This window comes from Rhamphochromis longiceps, linkage group LG4 (assembly GCF_057381845.1).
Source record: "Rhamphochromis longiceps isolate RC_006_pf linkage group LG4, R_longiceps_female_GT1.1, whole genome shotgun sequence".
NCBI lineage: Eukaryota > Metazoa > Chordata > Actinopteri > Cichliformes > Cichlidae > Rhamphochromis > Rhamphochromis longiceps.
In genome coordinates, this window is record NC_140560.1 from 33,042,417 (window position 1) to 33,061,726 (window position 19,310).

The 19,310-nt window shown below is 41.0% G+C and overlaps 2 protein-coding genes across 2 annotated transcripts; one reads left to right on the forward strand and one right to left on the reverse strand.

Annotated features, from left to right (window-relative positions):
* The first annotated feature begins 232 nt into the window (after window positions 1–232).
* tbc1d10b (TBC1 domain family, member 10b) lies at window positions 233–13,136 on the forward strand. The gene is made up of 10 exons (XM_085404616.1): window positions 233–700; window positions 1,620–2,535; window positions 3,252–3,351; window positions 3,618–3,725; window positions 4,240–4,346; window positions 5,034–5,148; window positions 6,388–6,453; window positions 6,538–6,727; window positions 9,338–9,492; window positions 9,642–13,136. Exons 2-10 carry the CDS (start codon window positions 1,634–1,636, stop codon window positions 10,569–10,571), a joined length of 2,673 nt encoding a protein of 890 aa, XP_085260742.1. The 5' UTR covers window positions 233–700; window positions 1,620–1,633; the 3' UTR covers window positions 10,572–13,136.
* A 791-nt stretch (window positions 13,137–13,927) lies between these two features.
* On the reverse strand, window positions 13,928–17,716 carry mylpfa (myosin light chain, phosphorylatable, fast skeletal muscle a). The gene is made up of 7 exons (XM_085404617.1): window positions 17,569–17,716; window positions 16,868–16,966; window positions 15,598–15,673; window positions 15,398–15,502; window positions 15,148–15,226; window positions 15,008–15,056; window positions 13,928–14,592 (listed from the first exon to the last, which is right to left on the reverse strand). Exons 1-7 carry the CDS (start codon window positions 17,569–17,571, stop codon window positions 14,491–14,493), a joined length of 513 nt encoding a protein of 170 aa, XP_085260743.1. The 5' UTR covers window positions 17,572–17,716; the 3' UTR covers window positions 13,928–14,490.
* Between the last annotated feature and the right edge of the window lie 1,594 nt (window positions 17,717–19,310).

Genomic DNA, 19,310 nt, shown 5'->3' on the forward strand with positions numbered 1-19,310 from the left:
GTGAAACACTTCCCATTAACATAACAATCCAAAGTAGTAAACAGTGCAGTGGGGGTGTTTAACATAGATATATAAGAAACAAACGTCATTGTTCACAACAATAAAAAATTAGACATATCTATTGATATTATCCCGAATTTCTAAATTAGTTTTTATGGAAGCAATGACAGTGTGTAAGCAGGGAGGTTCCTGTACGTGTGCGTGCTTGTCGTCTTTTGACGCGAACGCGCGCGTAGCTGTCAGTAGGAAATACAGGCTGTTCGTGTCTGCCGAGCCCCTGCGGCTGTGCCTGGACATCTGATCACAGAAAGTCGGCCTATTACAAAATGAAAATTATCACTTACAGACTCGCTTGACTTTGGTGAGAATGCGTCGAACAAGTGCGCATGTGTAACCGCGGTACCGAGGCATCCCGCTAGCTAGCACGGCTAACAGAAACAGAACACTATCGGGGCTAATGCTAATAGTTAAATAAGCTAACTTAGCTAGCTGTTAACTTAGCTAGCTAGCTCACGGATTGCGGGACGTTTGTTCTCCCAGCTCTTCTCCCCGTTCAGCGGTTCCTGCCCCTGTGTCGCCTTTTCGTGTTCTCATTAATTGGATAAGGTTACGGAACCGGAGCTGTGGCGGGGGGACGAGACGACAGGAACCCCCTGGCTGGCTATCCAGGCGGACCGATCACAGTGACACGCCGGTGTGGGTGAGTTGAAGAGTGGAGTTGAAGTTATAGTTGATAGGGGGGCAGCGGGGTGGACAAGGCCTGTGGACGTTGCTCAGCTGGGGCCTGGCAGGGAGGCAGGGTGGGTGTTAACTATTAGCTGCTCGTAAAATGTTGCCTTAGCGCGCTGAATCGGGAAGTCGAGTCGCTTGTAGCAAGGCCTCTTGAGAGGACATAACAACAAAGTGACTGTGACTATTGTGGTGGTGTTATTAGCTGCTAGCTCGTAACACATAGCTGTCTGGAGAAGCCACCACAAACATGAACCTGCTCCATCAGCAAAAAAGCTGGATCACCATGGTTGTCCGTCCGCTTTGTTGAGTACCAGTGCACTCGTGCATGTAATGAGGAAATTGCATTTTCTGGGACACTGGCTTAATCATCGATTAAGTACATTTCTGATGTATTTGCTAAGAGTTTTCATTTTTGTGTGTTTTTTGCCGTGAGCCTTTGTGTGACTACAAATAAGAAGTTCCTGAATTATGTAGACACACCACTATCACTTCACTGTACAATATAGGCTTTCGTGGCAAAAGAGGAAATGTAGCTTCGTGTATCTATTGGTGTTAGGTTTATGTTGATAGCACACTTGATGTTATGAGGGAAATCTGGGATGGGCTGTGAATCTTTTTATAGTGAATGTATTATATTAGTTTAAAAATAATATTAATTAAAAATTTTGACTCATTCTTAAACTGCTTCTGTTTTAAGAAGAGTTGCAAAGGAATTGTTAGAAGTCTGTTTTCATACACTTTCACACCCATGTTTTATTTTATTATTGACCCGTTGCTGTTAAGATTTGTGTCTTTATCCCTCTGTAGAAGCATTATTTGTGTAGCTGTGAGTTTAATATTATTACAATTAAAATTCAACTGCTTGTCTTTCTTTTCTTTTTCTAAAGGAGAGAGTGGAACCATGGCTGAGCTTTCCACCTTATCCCCATCCCCACCTGCTTTGGGTGATCCTCATGCAGCTCCATCTATCCCTCCGTCATCACCAGGGCTTCCTCCACCTAACAGCACTGCTACAGAGTCTCCCAGGGAGGTGTCCATACCCAAGTCTTCCCTTTTTAATGACAAAGCTTTGAGTGGAAAAACTTCTGCAGTACTGGCAGGGGGGTCCCCCTTGATTCCCCGCCGATCCTCAAATCCTCCCGACCTCACAGCTGAGGCTTCCCTTCTATCATCGGTACAGCAGCCTGCTCCAGGGAATGAAGAATCAGCAGGAAAGCCACCAGCTCCAAGCGAAGTGGCACAGGCGTCCCCCTCTCCTGATCTAAATCCTGGTCCTAACCTATACCCTAACCTGCAAGTCACCTGTAACCCAAATCCTGTTGTAGAAGAAGCTCAACTTAAAGTGGGACAACCCCAGACGACTGCAGGTCCCAATCCCGCACCTGCTCCTCCAGTCTTATCATCATCATCAGCAGCAGCAGCTGAAGGAGAAAAACCTCAGCCGCTCCAAGAAGCACAAAATGCTCCAAACGAGCCTCCACCTTTGTACCCAAAGCCTGGTACTCCCAATGAAGCCAGGATGGGAGAACTGCCTGCTACTCCTACCAGAGCTGAACCCCACAGCCCACCACTCCCCCTGATCCAAGAGCCACCGTTGTCCTTCGCTCTACCCAAACCCCGGCCGGCACCAGACACCCTCAGTTACCTTGAGTCAGCCAGTCTGATGTCTGGAACTTTGGAGTCTCTGTCTGGACTGGGAGAAGATGGCAGCTCCGTGGGGTCAGATTCAGAGATTAATGGCCTAACTGTCAGACGCACTGACAAGTATGGCTTCCTAGGTGGGAATCAGTACAGTGAAGGGGGGTAAGTACACATTAACCAGTCACACACACTCCCAGCTACTGTACAAAAGCATGTGCTGTGCCGCTCTGTAATATTAATATTTTAAACAAAGCATAGCAAAAATCTGCTTTTTCATGCTTAGCTTCACTGCAGGTGGATCACTATTTGTAATATGAGACACTATTAAATCATGACCACAGAATTGGTTTACTCAGAAAAGTGTAACTCTTGCTTGACTGTTTTCCTATGGCCACTTTACACCATCTGACTCACAGAGATCCATCCCAGCCTCCCTTTCCTGCCTTCCTCTTCTTCTATGCTACTCTAAACATATCTGTCTGTCCTTTATCTCCCCTTGGTCTGACTCAGATAGTGCTGAGAGCGCTTTTGTGACTCATTATGTACTGACTCTGTCTGTGTTGTATTTCCCATCGCACCCATCTGCTCTCTTCCTCCCCTTTTTTTGTCAGATTTGCTTTTACTTTTCTGGCAAGCTAATTGCTCTTCCTCTGTTGAATAATTAAAGTCTTATTGATTTGCCCTGGGTGTCAGTGCCAGTCAATTCCTGCCATTGTTCGTGATTTTCTGTGAGTTAGCAAAATGTTCTGCAAATTGAGGCAAGCCATTCGTGTCGTTAGATTCAAGTGCTCAAAGTGTAATTTTTAGTGGTATCAAAAGAACAAAGAACTTCCTCATTCTGTCAGCATAAAGTCATTTTATATTACTCACTATTGCAGTGAAAAGGAAGTTCGAATTGAAGTTGCACGACAGCGGGAGATGAAATGGATTGACATGTTCTGCCACTGGGATAAGTGGGTCAAACATCGCTTCCAGAAGGTACACACACAGCAGCCTTTCAGTATGTGATGGTAAAAGTGAGAACAGAACTGCTAAAAAATTAAATAACAGAACAATCAAGTCGCACATCTGATCTTTATTAATGAAACATTCAAGTTGAAAATCATTATTTATAACGTCACTGCTGCCAGTAAAAACTAGAATCACACACACAGAAACCCCCCCCCCCCAAAAGAACATATAGTATGAATTAATGATGGGTAAACATTATGTCAGAGCCGATGGCCTAAATGTCTGCCTTACAGGTGAAGCTGCGCTGTAGGAAGGGGATTCCATCCTCTCTCAGAGCAAGAGCCTGGCAGCTGCTGTCCAACAGTGAGGAGCTTCTAAGAGACAACCCTGGGAAATTTGAGGTATCACAGTTGTCATGTCATTTTTAGCACTAATGAACTAGTTTTCATTTATTCAATGTAGAAAGTGGAATAAATACAAATTATTTGATCTCTGTTATTCAACTTAATTCTCTTTCAATTTAAGACAATTGCAGCTGGTTTGAAAACATTTTGGGAGATATCTTTAGTATTGACTAAGTGGCTTGTAGTGGGGCTGAGAAGGCCACTTGCAGCTCCAGGAGTGCTAAAGGGGCGCAGGCGCAGGCCTAGTGAGCAATAAGCCTCTTATCAGGACCAGTAATCCTGCCTGTTGATGCCCTGCCCCTCTGAGAGGGTCTGGCCTTGACTAGGCGGTGTCCAGCCATTTACTAACTTATTGTTCCTCTTATCTATGAAATAATTTCTTTGCCAGCTTTTTTATTTTTAGTTAATAATTAAACGTCCTGTATAATCCACTTTTATGGCTAAAAAATAATTTCCAGAGAATTTATTGATAACTTTTTTGTTTGTTTGTTTGTTTTCTCTTTCGCTACAGGAGCTGGAGAGAGAGCAGGGAGAGGCTAAATGGTTGGACATTATAGAGAAGGATCTCCACAGGCAGTTCCCCTTTCATGAGATGTTTGCTGCTCGCGGTGGCCATGGGTAAAACAGTAAACACAAACACAGTCTATTTTATACCAGAGGAACCATGGCATGCAGGATTGATTAAAAAAGGAACACCATGCACTCTGCACTACTTGGAAATGATTTGATCTTTGTAGCTGCGTATCAGGGCAGGGTCACAGTAGGATGTTACTATATCTGTCGGTAAACATTAAGGCTGTGCCATATAATAATATCCTGAATAAAACACAGAATCACAATAGCTCATTGAAAAAGGACTAATAAAAGCTGCTGGCTGTGGGTCTGCAATCAGCAATAAAACATAATTTTTTTTATTTTTTTATTTTTTTTTTTGAGGCTTTATCAAAAACTTTTGTTATTGTTTTTTAGGGAAAATTGGCTTCCACAATAAAACAAATTGGATTCGATTAAAGGCAGAATCAAAGATAGCAGTAATAGTGATATCAGACATTCAAAGATGAAATGAAAAAAAAGGGTAACGTGACAAAACAAAGCCAATGAACAAAACAAATGTGTACTTTAAAAAGATGTTTGAAGTAATCCTTGTATAGAATAATTAATATTCTTTCATTTTCTTTCAAGTTTATTGAAAGAAATTATTTATTATTATTTATGTAATTTTTTTTTTGAATAGCTCATGAACTGGAGGTAACACCCAAGTTCCCCTCGTAAGCCACTGAATAATTGTCATGCTTGTTCTTGCAGGCAACAGGATCTGTACCGAATCCTCAAGGCCTACACCATCTACCGGCCCGATGAGGGTTACTGCCAGGCCCAAGCGCCGGTGGCTGCAGTACTGCTCATGCACATGCCTGCAGAGGTGAGGGGTGGAATGGTTAGGGTACTGTTTCTCATTAGGTTTTGAGTGTTAGTTTCACAATGATGACTTCAGAAGCGTGATTTCTTGAGAAAGTCTCATAAATATATGAACAATGACTTGTGGTGAAAGTCTGTTTTTACTACAAAAGAACTAAAATAAATGCAGGTACGTTAAATACCGTCCAGTTTACTTTTGTCCTCCATATCTAAACATGTATCATTTGAAGCAGTGTTTTAAATCCGGTGTGCAGCGTTTGTTTTCACATAAGAGAAAAAAAGGAAACTGGATGAATTGACGCATTGGATGATGAGTTAATCTTACAACCTTTAGCTATGTGTGTGGTCAGACTTTCTTAGAAATCAGGGATGTTTTGTTTTAGCCTTGGTCTTTCTATTTATCCCTCCTCTGCTGACAAAAGAGAGTAGGCAGAGCGAGAAAACAAAACGCATCTGAAACGTGACTTTATTTGGTTGCTATTTCACTGGAAAGTCTTCTTAATTAAAAATAGGAGACCGAAGAAGCCTAAAATGCTTATTGCACCGCCCCTAACCCATATTACAAGGTGACATCATTTCTTTCTGTGACCTCACTTCTGTCCGCGATGGAAACAGCGTGGGCTGATGTTTTTACAGTATTGTGACCACGCCTGCTTAAATGTTACTGTCGCAGTGTGAAATCTAAGTTTGCTCATTTCTTTAAATAAACAGGTGAGCGCGAACTGTGTTATGTAAGGCTTGTTTTCTCACGTCAGTACCTCATAGCAAACTGCACCTTTATCTCTTTGTCACAATTAGACTTGTAGATTCTTTTTCAGATAATGCTTTCTTATGAAACCAACATCTATTTAAAGCTGGGCAAGCTGATTTTTGTTTGTTTGTTTGTTTGACATAAAAAGATGTATTCAGGAAATGATTGATGTTGTTCAGTCGAGTTTTGCTCTTTGTTTTAGTGGTTAATGCTTTAATATTAAACACACTTGCTTAGCAAACACATGTAGCAGCAGAGGGCATAATAATGCACATATCTGCTTTAAACGCACTCGGATTATACTCAATTGTGGTTACAACACTGATGAGAAGTTCTACTTTTTATATTGTTTCTTAGTATTTTGCAATCTACTTGTAGTGTAGTGTCCACATAGTCCTCTCCCACACTATAATAAGTCAGAATATATTTGTTTTTCAATCTACAATTTATTGTTTGCTGTGCAAGCCTTTAACTTTTCTTTCTCTTTCACAGCAAGCGTTTTGGTGCCTCGTCCAAATATGTGAGAAATATCTTCCTGGCTACTACAGTGCAGGGCTGGTGAGTGAATAAACATGTATTGCTAGTCTGTTACACAGTTATCTCAGTTTTAATAATTTTGTTTTATTTATTTTTTTCCTTTAGGAAGCGATTCAACTTGATGGCGAAATCTTTTTCTCTGTGCTGCGTCGCACGTGTCCAATGGCGTATCGTCATCTTAAGAAGTTCAAGATTGATCCCATTCTCTACATGACGGAGTGGTTCATGTGTATCTTCTCACGCACTTTACCATGGTCCTGTGTCCTGCGTGTATGGGACATGTTCTTCTGTGAAGGTACCGTTAATATCTACAGGTTTCATAGCCAGTTGGCAGCGCTTTTGTCTGTTTAGTGAATTTGATCCATGTACCTCTGTTTAGAAATTACTTGCAAATGTGCATGAAACAGTCTGACCTTAAATATCCAATCCGATTTTATTTATAAAGCGCTTTAAAATATTAAATAAGTTAAGAACAATAGAATAAAATAAAACGGCAAAAAAATAAAACCCAAATGCATCAAATTAAATTTAAAATGTAAATAGCAGGTACTTTACGACCAGCAACCTGATTTGATTAAATGCAGGAGCTGTAAGAATGCAGCATTTTACTGTTTTGTTTTTTTGTTAAATAATTTTTATTTTAATCCTGTGGAAAAAGAGAAAAAGGGTGTTTTTTCCATCTCTGTATTTTCGCTATTGGATTCTGCTGTAGTAGTTTTTCATGATCCACCATTCAAAGTACCGTATTTTCACGACCATAAGACGCACTGTACTAAAAGGCGCAGTCTCAGTTATGTGCGCCATTACTGTATTTAACACACACATAAGGCGCACTGGATCATAGGGCGCAGACAAGTACCGTATGCGTATTTAAAAATAAAGCGGGAGCAAACCCGAGTTCGGTACCTTACTCACATTTTTATTACCAGTAATCATCATCATCAACAACACACAAGCATACAAGTGTGCATATTTAAAAAATAAAGCAGGAGCAAAACAAAGTTTGGTACTCACATTTTTATCATCAATCAAACCTATCGAAGTCCTCATCCTCTGTGTCTGAATTGAACAGCTGCGCTAAATCTCCACCAAACATGCCAAGTTCACTTTCTTCACTGTCAGAGTCACTTTCCGTGCCGTGCGGCTCCTTGGAAATGATGCCAGCTTTTGCGAAAGCTCGAACAACAGTGCCAGCAGACATGTTAGCCCAAGCATCTACAATCCATTGGCAAATTGTGGCGTGACTCGCCCGGCGCTGCCTTCCACTCTTGGTGAAACTGTGGTCTCCATCGGTCATCCATCGCTCCCAGGCCGCTCGCAGCCTTACTTTGAACGGGCGGTTCACACCGATGTCCAGCAGTTGGAGTTCCTTTGTCAGGCCTCCCGGAATGACAGCAAGCTCACAGTTCATTTGTTTCACTAGTTTTTTCACATCGGCTGTGAGATGGGCACGCATAGAGTCACAGATTAAGAGCGATGGTGATGCGTGGAAAAAACCACCTGGTCTCCTTACATACACCTCCCTCAGCCACTCTTTCATCATTTCCTCATCCATCCAGCCCTTTTCATTTGCCTTAATGATGATTCCTGCTGGAAACTTCTCTTTAGGCAAAGTCTTTCGCTTAAAAATCACCATAGGCGGCAGTTTCTGTCCATTAGCATGGCAGCCAAGCACAACAGTAAAAGAAGACTTTTCATACCCCGTTGTGCGTATAGCTACCGTGCTGGTCCCCTTCTTCTCCACAGTGTGACTCACCGGGATGTCAAAAGTGAGCGGGACCTCGTCCATGTTAGTGATGTGGCTGGGCTGGATGTTTTTGTCGCCGATGTGTTTGCTGCAGTAGGAGTGGAAGATGGCCAGCTTTTCATTATAATCCGCTGGAAGTTGCTGCGCTACCGTAGTCCTGGTCCGGATGGAAAAATGGCACCGTTTCATAAAACGAAAGCACCAAGACGGACCTCCTTGGAAATGTTCAATGTTCATCTCTTCAGCTAGTGAAACTGCTTTTAGCCGAATGGTGACCGTCGAAACGCTTCTCCCGCTTTGCTCGATGATCCACCGCTTGAGTCTTTCGTCCAACTCGGGCCACCTCGCCTTATGTCCGCGGAAACTCAGCTGCATTTTCTTGACCTGCCGGAGCTTGTTTTCTAGCTTCCTCCATTTGCGAACCATCGATTCGTTAATCTTAAATTCTCTCGCCGCTGCTCGATTTCCATGTTCCTCCGCGTAGCTGATGGCCTTCAGTTTAAACTGTGCTTCGTAAGCGTGTCTCTTTGCCATTTTCAGGGTTGTTAAAACAACGATGTCCTGCATAATGCACATACCTGTTCTTTTATACAGGTATGTGTGATAAAGTCAACGCATACACTTCACCCTTTAGCGTTCTCATGGTGTTTTCTACTACGGCCTCATTACAACACACAGGGCGCACTGCGCTATAGGGCGCGCCGTACGTTTTGAAGAAAATCTAAGACTTTTAAGTGCGCCTTATGGTTGTGAAAATACGGTAACCCACATTTATCTGGCGCTGGGGCTTTTGCAGTCATAGTGTTCATCCTCTTCAAGCTATTGTAGCTCCCCTTTCTCCTCCCTTTAAAGCTGCTCTATTCAAAAATGCTCGAAACGTGGCGGTGTGGCTGCAACCACAGATGCCCCGCCCTCTTCTGTGGTCGCAGCCAGAGCGGTGTGCCTGAGATGACCATATTAGGAATATCAGCCCTCATTTACATCGTACGCAACCAAGAATAGAAAATGTCTGTGTCCTCAACTGTATCGGTGTTTATGACTTGTGAAAATAAGAAAATGCATAATTATCCCCTTTAACAGAACTTTGAGAACTGCTTTTTTTTTCTAGATCTAGTTTTTCTAGATTGAAAGAAACCTAACTTAAGTGTCTGTGTGTAGGAGTGAAGATAGTCTTCCGTGTCGGCCTGGTGCTGCTGAAACAGATGCTTGGTTCTGTGGATAAACTTCGGGAACTTCAGGGCATGTATGAGACCATGGAGCGTCTAAGAAACATCTCACCCGACACTATCAGAGAGGACATATTGGTACAGGAGGTCAGTGCTTATGGAGGCCGTGTACATAAAGCTTGTTTCTGTTTTTACTCAGAGACACGAGTTATTAGTCATTTTATCCTGTTGTGGCTCATCTTGTTATCCTCACTTCCTCTGTCTGTCTCTACTTTGTCTGATGTTTTGTTGTCCAGATCGTCGCTCTCCCAGTGACTGAGGCACTCATAGAGAGAGAGTGCAACATTCAGGTGAGGAAGTGGAGGGAGTCCAGAGGGGAACTTATGCACCAGCCGGGACGCCGCCTTCACGGTACAAGAGCTATCTTTGAGTACAAACGCAGAGCTGCTTCCATCAGCTCTGGTGGAAGCTTCTCTTTCCTAGGAAGCTCGATCCCACCACCAGGACCCCTCAGGGCCTCTTCCAGTTTGCTGTCACTCCCTGGCTTCCGCAAATCTAAGGCTCCTTTCCACTCCCACGCCAAGAAGGGCTCCTTCTCAGGGCCGTCAGGATTTGAGGGCTTTCCACCTCCGTCACCACCCGCAGTAACATCGAGCTCGAACCGAGGGCCCAGCCAGAAACCACCTATGCCCCCAGGGGCAGGTCATAAGGCAGCACCGCAGAGCCCCTTAGTATCAAAGGTGGCTAGTTCATCTCATGGTCCTGCTCCATCCTCAGAGAGCACATCAGCACAGGGCGAGCCTGCTTCTTCGGCCCCAATGCAAAGCACACCACAACCCCCCACTACTCTGGCCCCCTCTCCTAAGATCGTCTCGGAGCAAATTACTCCCACTATCCCGTCTCCTACTGCAAACAACACCCCTCTGCCCCCATTACCAGATTCAAAAAAAGAAACTGCACCTCCATCAGCCGATGCCGCAAATGTGGAGGAAGAAGGAAAGAAGAAGAAGAAAAGCAAAGAGGACAAGAAGAAGGAGAAAGAAGACGAGAAGAAAAAACAGAAGGAAAAAAAGGAAAAAGAAAAGGCTGAAAAAGAGAGGCTCAAAAAAGAGAAAGAGAAGCTAGAAAAAGAGAAGAAGAAAGGGGGCAAGAAAAAAGACAAAGGAGGAGGAGGAGGGGATGCAGAGGACAAAAATGGAGCTGCAGCAGCGAAAGAGTCGGCCTAATTTTCCACCTCGTCATTCCAGGATAACAAAAAAAGGGAGGCTGAACAAACAAAACAACACAAAAAAGAGGTCAGGGGAACAAAAGATCCCCAAAAACAGTGACTAATATAAAAATGGGATGGCTTCCTATATAATGCATCATTTCAAGGATTTAAAGTAGTGTAAGGACTATGTTGGAGAAAACTGGATCATGGTTTCAACAGCACTTTTTGCCTCTTGTGAGATGTGACAAAATTTCCTTTTTTTCTTTCTTTTTTTCCCCAACTGGAGCATGGACTGTGAAACTTTTTTTTAATTATTATATATATAAAGGATTGCAGTCACTTTCTGTTTTAGTTTTTTAAATTCTTTTTTTTTCCTCTTCTTTTTTTAATTATTTTAATTAAACGGATGGCAGTGGTGTGAGGGGAAAATCATCTCAAACGCTTGCAGAAGTTGTTACGGTGCCATAGAAAATGTAAATAAAAGGTCTACCTACGATACATAGGATCGTGTTAACACTCCAAATGCCCCGTCACGTCTCATCTGATGAAAAGGGTTATTTGGGGGAGGGGAGAAAACGGAAATAAATCATTTAAAGTCTCAAACGCAGGCACTGAAGACAGAAATGCTAGTAATATTGTTGAGGATGTATTTATTGTCACGTTTAATGTTGTCTGTGCCTTAGTAGTGTAGTGAAATGTGTCAATGTGCTTTGTGTGGCCTCCCTTTTTTGTTTTAAGTCAAACTACCATTGAACCCCTTCTGTGTTTTCAAACTTTTACTAGATTAGATTAAAAAAAACAACAAAAACAAAAGAGGGGGAAGTAGAGGAAAAACCATACCTTGTAGTCTGTTAGTGACGGCAGTGTTTTAATGGGTCACTCTTTTTTTTTTTTTTTTTTTGTGCTTTGGATAAGCAGGTAATGTTTTTATTTCAGGTTTTAGGGGGTTTTTTTTGTTGTTTTTTTCAAAGGTTAAAAAAAGGAGGTACAACATTATCAGTAAATTGCTTGTGTGCTAACATGCAAGCAGTATCTGTGCACAACTCCTGCAGACCAAATATCCTTCTGTGAGTTTAGTATTATTTCAGTTTCATTGAACAAAATAGTGTGCACAGGTATGGGGTCCTTAACTCATTAGAATGTGATTTCAATTATCGTAAGAGAATGAAGAATTTTTCTTGTTTTTTTGTTTGTTTGTTTTGGGTTTTTTTGCACTTGTCATTTTGTCACAAAGCACCACTGAAGGTGACCACTCCTTTAGTGCGGTGACATGGAGAACAAGCGTCTCAGCAGGCTGGTTTCAGCCTTGTGGACCTATAGGAAGCCACTTGACTGGAGGTGCCAGGTGTGCCAATGTAGCATTAACCTCTGATCTTTGACCTTTTGGGCTCTGATGTATTTATGTAAAAAGTGGTTAATTTAATCAAATATAGTATATTATGAATTATTATTATTATTTTGGATCTGAGTATTTTTCTATCTAAGTGAGAGACACCTGGTTGACTGGAATAGAGGCTGACTACACAGCGTAGTTGCAGAGGAACTGTTCAAAGTCTTTTATTTTTATTTCATTTCTTGTTTTCTTTTTAGTTTTCTTTTTGCACATTAAGTCTTCAGCTTCAGCAAACTCAATGCATGTCTTTTGGTTTACTTTCACTGTTGGTTTGGTCAGCTTAGGTTCACGAGTCTCCAGTTTACTGAAGTGCAGTATTAACAGACTTGAGTGTGGGGGGAAAATGAGCCTTAGATTGAGAGAACAACCTTTAGAACGATTGACTTTGGCAGAATATTTAGGAACTGAAGGTCTTTGTACTGTGTCATATACTAAAAAGTGGTTTTTAATTGAACATCTTAAGTACTTCTGTCTCACCAAGTTGTGTTGTAACATTCATAATGACTTATGGACTAACTCCCTAATGTATTTACACTCAATGTTCTGTACTGTAACATATTTATGCATACATTAAGTGGCGCTGAACCCTGTCAGTATATGATGAATAGTGCCAGGTAGTTAGTGTAAACCATTTGATGGCAAGAAAAACAAACATTGATGCTCTTTAGCTGTACTGTTTGGTAGTTGATGATTAGAGGGACTTTTGTGTACTTGTAGCCAACATGTCCTCCATATTCATCGTTTTCCCACTTGTTTCAGGTCTTCACAGGGCTGTCATTTATATATGAATATGAATATCACACACACACACTCTTTCCCTCTTCTGTTTCGACGGCAGCGCATTATAGGCACAGATTAAGTGTAGTGTTTAGTGTGGATAATCTGAACACATCTATGCAAACTTTGCTTCATCATGACTGTTGGCGTGTGTCTATGTGGTGACAGCAGCACTGATTTTACCTCGTGCTGATCTGAGTGGTGCCGTCAGGGGGTGGGGGAAAGGATTTTGTGCTTCACCACATGTTTTTTTTTTTTTTGTTTTTTGTTTTTTTTTTTCCTTTCCTTTAACACTTTCAGGCCCGCGGATTATGGTATTTATGAGCAATATGTCCTCGCAGCTCACATCTGGATGATGGTGTCGTTTGTCTTTGTTCAGGGAGCTGGAGGTGACGTGATGATCAAATGAATCTGACACTAGCTGCTCTTTGCTCTGCTCTGCAATAGTGACAAAGCCTATTTGTATCAAGTCCTTTGTGCATTTCTCCATTGACCCTGAAGCTGTAATTCTTAAGTACATTTCATTGGGAATAACTCAACTGATGCAAACATTTCAAAAAAGGAAAATGTCTCAGCTGTGTGGGTTTTTTTTTTTTCTTTCCTATGCCGTTACGTCTTTAGTGTCTTTAAGTTTACATGTCACTCTCTTCTCTGGCGAAAGTGAAATAAAATCATAGCTAATTGAATTCATTCCTTCAGATCTGCAACTGTTGTATTTATAATTAATGATGATAATGACATTTGTGATGAGTAATAAACCATAATATATTAAATCACTTGGGTAATGTTTTTCTTTTTTGGTGTGTGGCTTACATGTTTGGAAAGATTAAAAATCTAGGCTGGATTTAAATAACCAGCATTCAATTTTGAAATTAAGAGTCGTCCTCGTCTGTTTTTATTTATAATTGTTTCAGCCATATTTGGCAGGACGAAGCTCCACCAGATGTTACCAGATGGGTGACTTTTGCTGCTCAAACCCTGCCCCACAAAGCCACTGAACAGACACACTATTGTACAAAAGAAAAGAGATTTTATTCAGTTTTTTTCCCTTTTATTCATTACTGGAAAGGTGAGGAAGAGTCCAGTCACTGGATTCAAGTCAGCTTATGGGAAAAAAAAGGTGATTTGTTAGTTGCTAGAAGGAGGGGAGGGAAAGGAATCGAAGAATTGAATGTTTTCTTTCGGCCCTTTCTCTCCTCTCCTTCAACCTTTTCTTTCTTTTTTTTTTTTTTTTAAACTTTTCAAATAAATTAAGTTTCCATCACTTTAATGAGGTAACTTTTTCCTAATCTAACCTGCAAATTCTCTGTCCCCACCTCCTCTACTCAGAAGGACATCTTCAAAATTTGGAATGAAGTCCTCATGCTTGGTGTGTCCCTCCAAATAATGTGTTCCTCTCAGATACCGAGGGAAGCAGAGGGGACGCGATTCATTCACGCTAAAGCACCTTTGAGGCTAGTGACCGGCCACACAGAGACGAAGAGGTGAGACGACAGAAGCTGTTTGCACGGAAAGAAAAGTTGGAAATGATGTTACAGGATCATTTTTATTATTAATAATCATCCTTATTCCCCATAAGCAAACATAGACATCCCTCGGGCGTCAGTCATCTCATGTGTCAGTGTGACAAGTCTTTGGTTTAAACATGAGCGGCTGTGCACCTGGGCTTACACAGAAGGTGAGTGGGAAGAAAGGAGGAAAGAAAAGGACAGGGAAGGCAGAATAGCAAAGGGATTGTTGTCTTTCTTGTCTTCTAGCTTTTTCTTTACTCCTCCTTCTCCTCTCCGTGTGTGATGACATAGCAGATGTTCTTGTAGTCTACGTTGCCAGCAACATCAGGGGGGAAGGCGGCCCACATGTTCTTAATCTGAGGGAGAAAAGCAAAGTTGGAAATTCACCACATTGAGAAAGTAGCATGGTCCATAATTAAATATTTGGTCCATCAGTAAAATAATCTCTCACTGAAGAACAATAATAAATTATATGTTTAAAGGAACAGAAAGGATTTGTTTTAAAGACTACAAAAATCGTCTATAAATAGACTTGGGTGTACATTTTTGTCAGTAAAGGGAAGACCCATCCCAAATATCCAAAGAAATAAGGGCACTACCACATCCCAATCTAGATAAAAAAAAATAGAACTTTTTAACTTACTTCTGTTAAATTATTAAATAATTTCTTTAATGTTAATTAATTTTATTTCTTAAAGATAGGCTGAGTAACAGTATACAGTAACAACATCAAAGGGCCATTGTGCCAAAATGTGGAATTACTGATTTTACCTCCTCCTTGGTGAACCTGTCGCACTGAGTGGTCAAGAGCTCCTCAAGGCTGGAATAGGTTAAAAAAAAAGATTTTAATCTGAATTCTTTCCACTTGGATCAACATAGAGGATAAAAGAGATTGTTTTAAAAGTCCTCACAATTCCTTCTTGATGCTTCCAGAAGCCTCGGGGTCCAGGACTTTAAAGGCGCTAAGAATAACGTCTTCGGGATCAGCACCTGGTGAGGACAGGGGGTCGGTTACACAGTGTTAGCGGGAAAATATGCTAGCATTAGCACATAACTGTGCATCATGTGTTGGCACCCCTTTATCTGAAAGCACTTAAAAGGAAATCAGGGAACTTTAGCGCCAGTGTAATATAAGTCATTTGGTGAAAATGGGATTCCCACCCTTCAGCTTCTCTCCAAACATGGTGAGGAAGACGGTGAAGTTGATTGGGCCGCTGGCCTCTTTGATCATGGCCTCCAGCTCCTCATTCTTCACGTTCAGCTGGCCTGAAGAGCACAGAAATTAAAATAAAGATGAGAGAGAGCGTGAAGTGAATTCGCACATGCTTTCTGGGGTGTGAATTGCTTCCATTTGGACTCACCCATTGAGGCCAGCACGTCCCTCAGGTCATCTTTGCTGATGATACCATCTCTGTTCTGGTCAATGATTGTGAAAGCCTGGAAAGAAACGCTTGGGTTTAGTATTGGAAGGAAACACTTGGGGCTGATGCGGTCTGTGTGGTTGGGCGGGATCAGACCTCTTTAGGCATTTACGAACTCCTCTGTCAATAGTTTGTTCATTAAAGTGGCGGCTGGTAAGAATCTTTGACACACAAATGACGATAGACGATACTGTGTAAGAAAGAACCTTAGTGGGCTTTTGGTGGCAGGAGGGGGTGTTTAATCCCCCCACCCCAGTCTTTTCTTACATGTTAATTTGGGAAAGTATCATTAGAGTACAGCTATCTGCTCTGCTCTGCATCTTACAACCATGAAACTTAAGATAACCCCTTGGACTTGGACTTGAACTTCACTCACTGACCTTTCTTTCCACCTTCTCCCCTTGCTCTCCTTTTCCTTACTCTCTCTCTCACACACACACATTTGTACTGATAGTTACAAATACATCCTGCTGCCTGCTAGCTTTCCATCTATGCAATGTGCTAAGATCATCCTAATCATTATTACATGTGTTTCCTGTGTGGCACTTAAGAAGCCTGTATCACTTATCAGGGGATAAATATGGTCTATTTGGAGCTCACATCACTTGGCAACACACTGAAAACCCGGACACCATCGTTATCTAGAGTCGTGTCGGCGTGCTCTTCTCAAATCAAGTCTCCCTGACCTTAATGAACTCTGACACACAACCTTTAATCTTTATTTTTTACACTTTTTCCTTTTGCTCTTTGTCTTTTCTTTCTAATCTTATCAAATGTTCAGTGGCATCTGAAAAATAAACCTTTAAAAATATGTCATGCCCAAAAGTGAGTCTAACCCCTTTGTTTTTCTTTTCTGCATCATAACAGGGGTTAGTTTAATCTCTTTGGCATCCCAGACTTTACCCAGCTGTGACAGCTGACAGTAGCTAGGACGGGGGGAGTCAGAGGTTCAGATGGTGTCGAAATTTCAGCGCTGCTCCTAACGACATTCCTATGATTATTAAACTGTCAGGGGAGAAGTGGAAGCATGCAAAAAAGCAACCGCTGTGAAAACAGATCCTTAGAGTTGCTAAACCAAACTCAAATTCTGCACAGATTCAGATTCTGAGGCTATTTAAATATCTTTGACAACTAATCGGAAACTGTCAAACGCTTCCAGGGCGTTCAGCCATCAGGGATGCTTATGGAGTAGGGATGAAGACGACCTCACCTCTTTGTACTCCTGAATCTGGCTCTGCTCAAACATGGAGAACACATTGGAGGAGCCGCCGTCTCCTGCTGCCTGCCTCCTCTTGGCCTTCTTTGGTGCCTGGAGGTTAGAGACAAGCACATCATCTTCAAATGAATATGGGATGCTGATGAGTGCGGAACAAGATTCGGTAACCCTTACTTTTATCAATCTATGTCAATAGGATGTTTAATAATATTAACCTTTCTAAGCTATATAAGATTTATAAATTATACTAAAATCATAAAAATAATCAATTTTGCATAGCATCTCTAAACTTGTCTGATTGGAAATCAATGCTCATCCAGATTACACTTCAGGTTCAAGTTCAGGTCATCACTCAGGCTTGTTAAAAAAAACAGGATTTTAACACAAGTTATGCTTGTGTGAAATTTTATAAACTTGATACTTTTTCCTCAATTTAGCTTTACCGAACTAATCAATTTGGCTTGCAATGTATCTAAAAACTTGTATCAACTAATAGCAACAATTCATTAGAATCCAAGCCTCTTTACAGCTGCATTATCAAAAATCCAGTTCTCCAAAATCCACACTTCTATTCTGGAATTTCTATTTCAAAATTAGACCAAAAAAAAAAAATTGTAATCCATGGGGTTGGTTCAAACTCTCCTGTAGATATTTCCACCATCACTGTGCAGAGATGTGGGAAGCCTGGTACTCACCATCTTGAGAGCTGAGGTTTGGGTGATCAAGAAAGGGAAGACACCGTGTGTGAAGCCGCGTTATACGTTTATTCCCGGGGGCTTATATACTCATCCACCAGCCAATCTAACTTTAGCCGCAGCTTCAAGTTTGGATGGGAATAAAAAGAGAGAGAGCGAGAGGGTGTGTGTGTGTATGTGAAATAGAGAGAAAGAGAGAGAGAGGATGGCCAAGGATGAAGTGATGGCAAAAGTGAAGGAGACAGAATGGCGGGGCAGCGTATCATCTTACAGGAGATCAAAAATAGACCCGGGAGTCTTGGAATTAAGTAAACTTGATAGCTGAGGGACCATGTTGCAGGTTTGCAGTCCCACGTGGACTAATAAGGACATTCAGGACATATATACTTGTTGGACCACTGGACATTGCCTCTCCTCCCCTCCTTCTGTCCACCTCCATCCGTCTGCAGAAAGGCACAGAGGCCACTCTGACTTTATTTTTGGTTTGTCCATTTGCGATATTACAGTTTGACAGGCATTCTATATGCTCAGCAACTGATGCAGCTCTTACCCTGAATGTGCACAGCGCTGCTTTCTTTTTTTAAGCCATGACAAAGTGACGATGCTGATGTCAAATCTGGGATTTTCCCATGGAAGTTATGATGACAGGAGCTGCTTAGCAGGATCAAATACGTAGTACTACATAAAAACATGCAGCCATTAATAAAACGAGCAACAGCAAGATATATAAGCAATATTTTTTTTACTTAATCCTTACACTGAAATACTTTAGAATCGTGCTGTAGAAAAGGGAGCGTGTCTGAGGATATTCATGCTTACAGACTTAGTTATATAGAATTTCTATTTGTATTTTACCCCCGTCCTTTCTGGATGCATTAATGCAAATGCAAACTGGTCTGTTTTGTAAAAAGAGCTTTATGTATTTATTTCCTCTTTCTTTTTCAGTCTTTTCAAACCTATTCCATCATGGTGAAAAGGAACATTGCCAAAACTGAATTAAATTAATAAGGATAAGGTGTAAACAAAGAGCTTAAACAAATTATTTATCCAACAGTCTTATTGTTTAATAATTAAAATGTTAGTGCAAACAATGTAAACGTGTTAGGGATGCAGATTAGTGCCACAACAATGAAACATGAACAAATGAAAAATAATAAAAACAACATAATTGTTATGTTTATAATAATTAATAATGTAATTGAAATAATTAAACAATTTCTGCTATTGTAGGTCACAGATATACAGGGGGTGATACATGAAATGCCTGAAACATTTATTTAGTAGCAAAAGAGCAATGTACGAATACTTCCTGCATTCGGAAAGTAATTTTAAGAAAATGTCCTTAAATTATTAATAAAAGTTTAATCCTAGAGAAAAATGAGATATTACATAATGTGTGGCTTAATTAGATACTTAATACCTGGCAGGGATAATTTAACTTCACTTAACTTTCAATATTTAACTTAGTTTTTTTATTGGACTAAACAAAGACATCATAGTCATAAGCCAAAAGGTTTGCACACCAGTAATTTAATTTTTAAACATGTACATTTATATGTTGTCCCTTAGTTAAATACAATTTTGATTGTGGAAGCAGATAGTCGCTTCATATATAAGATTAATTTTGAGGCCTGAAAACTACAATACTACCTTTTACAAGCAGAATGGCAATTAATTTGCAATGTGTAGTGTGAGTTGCTCTTTTGTGTAAGTCGTTTTTTTCTCATTTTTTGTGTGTTTGT

Excerpts from the sequence above, each read along its gene's own strand:
- mylpfa (XM_085404617.1), bottom strand. Across the intron at positions 15,674-16,867 it reads AGATTCAGGAGTACAAAGAG|GCTTTCACAATCATTGACCA; the intron begins GTGAGGTCGTCT and ends GTTTCTTTCCAG. Across the intron at positions 15,057-15,147 it reads GGAAGCATCAAGAAGGAATT|CCTTGAGGAGCTCTTGACCA; the intron begins GTGAGGACTTTT and ends AACCTATTCCAG.
- tbc1d10b (XM_085404616.1), top strand. The coding sequence starts at position 1,634 with ATGGCTGAGCTTTCCACCTTATCCCCATCCCCACCTGCTTTGGGTGAT. Across the intron at positions 3,726-4,239 it reads ACAACCCTGGGAAATTTGAG|GAGCTGGAGAGAGAGCAGGG; the intron begins GTATCACAGTTG and ends CTTTCGCTACAG. Across the intron at positions 6,454-6,537 it reads GCTACTACAGTGCAGGGCTG|GAAGCGATTCAACTTGATGG; the intron begins GTGAGTGAATAA and ends TTTTTCCTTTAG.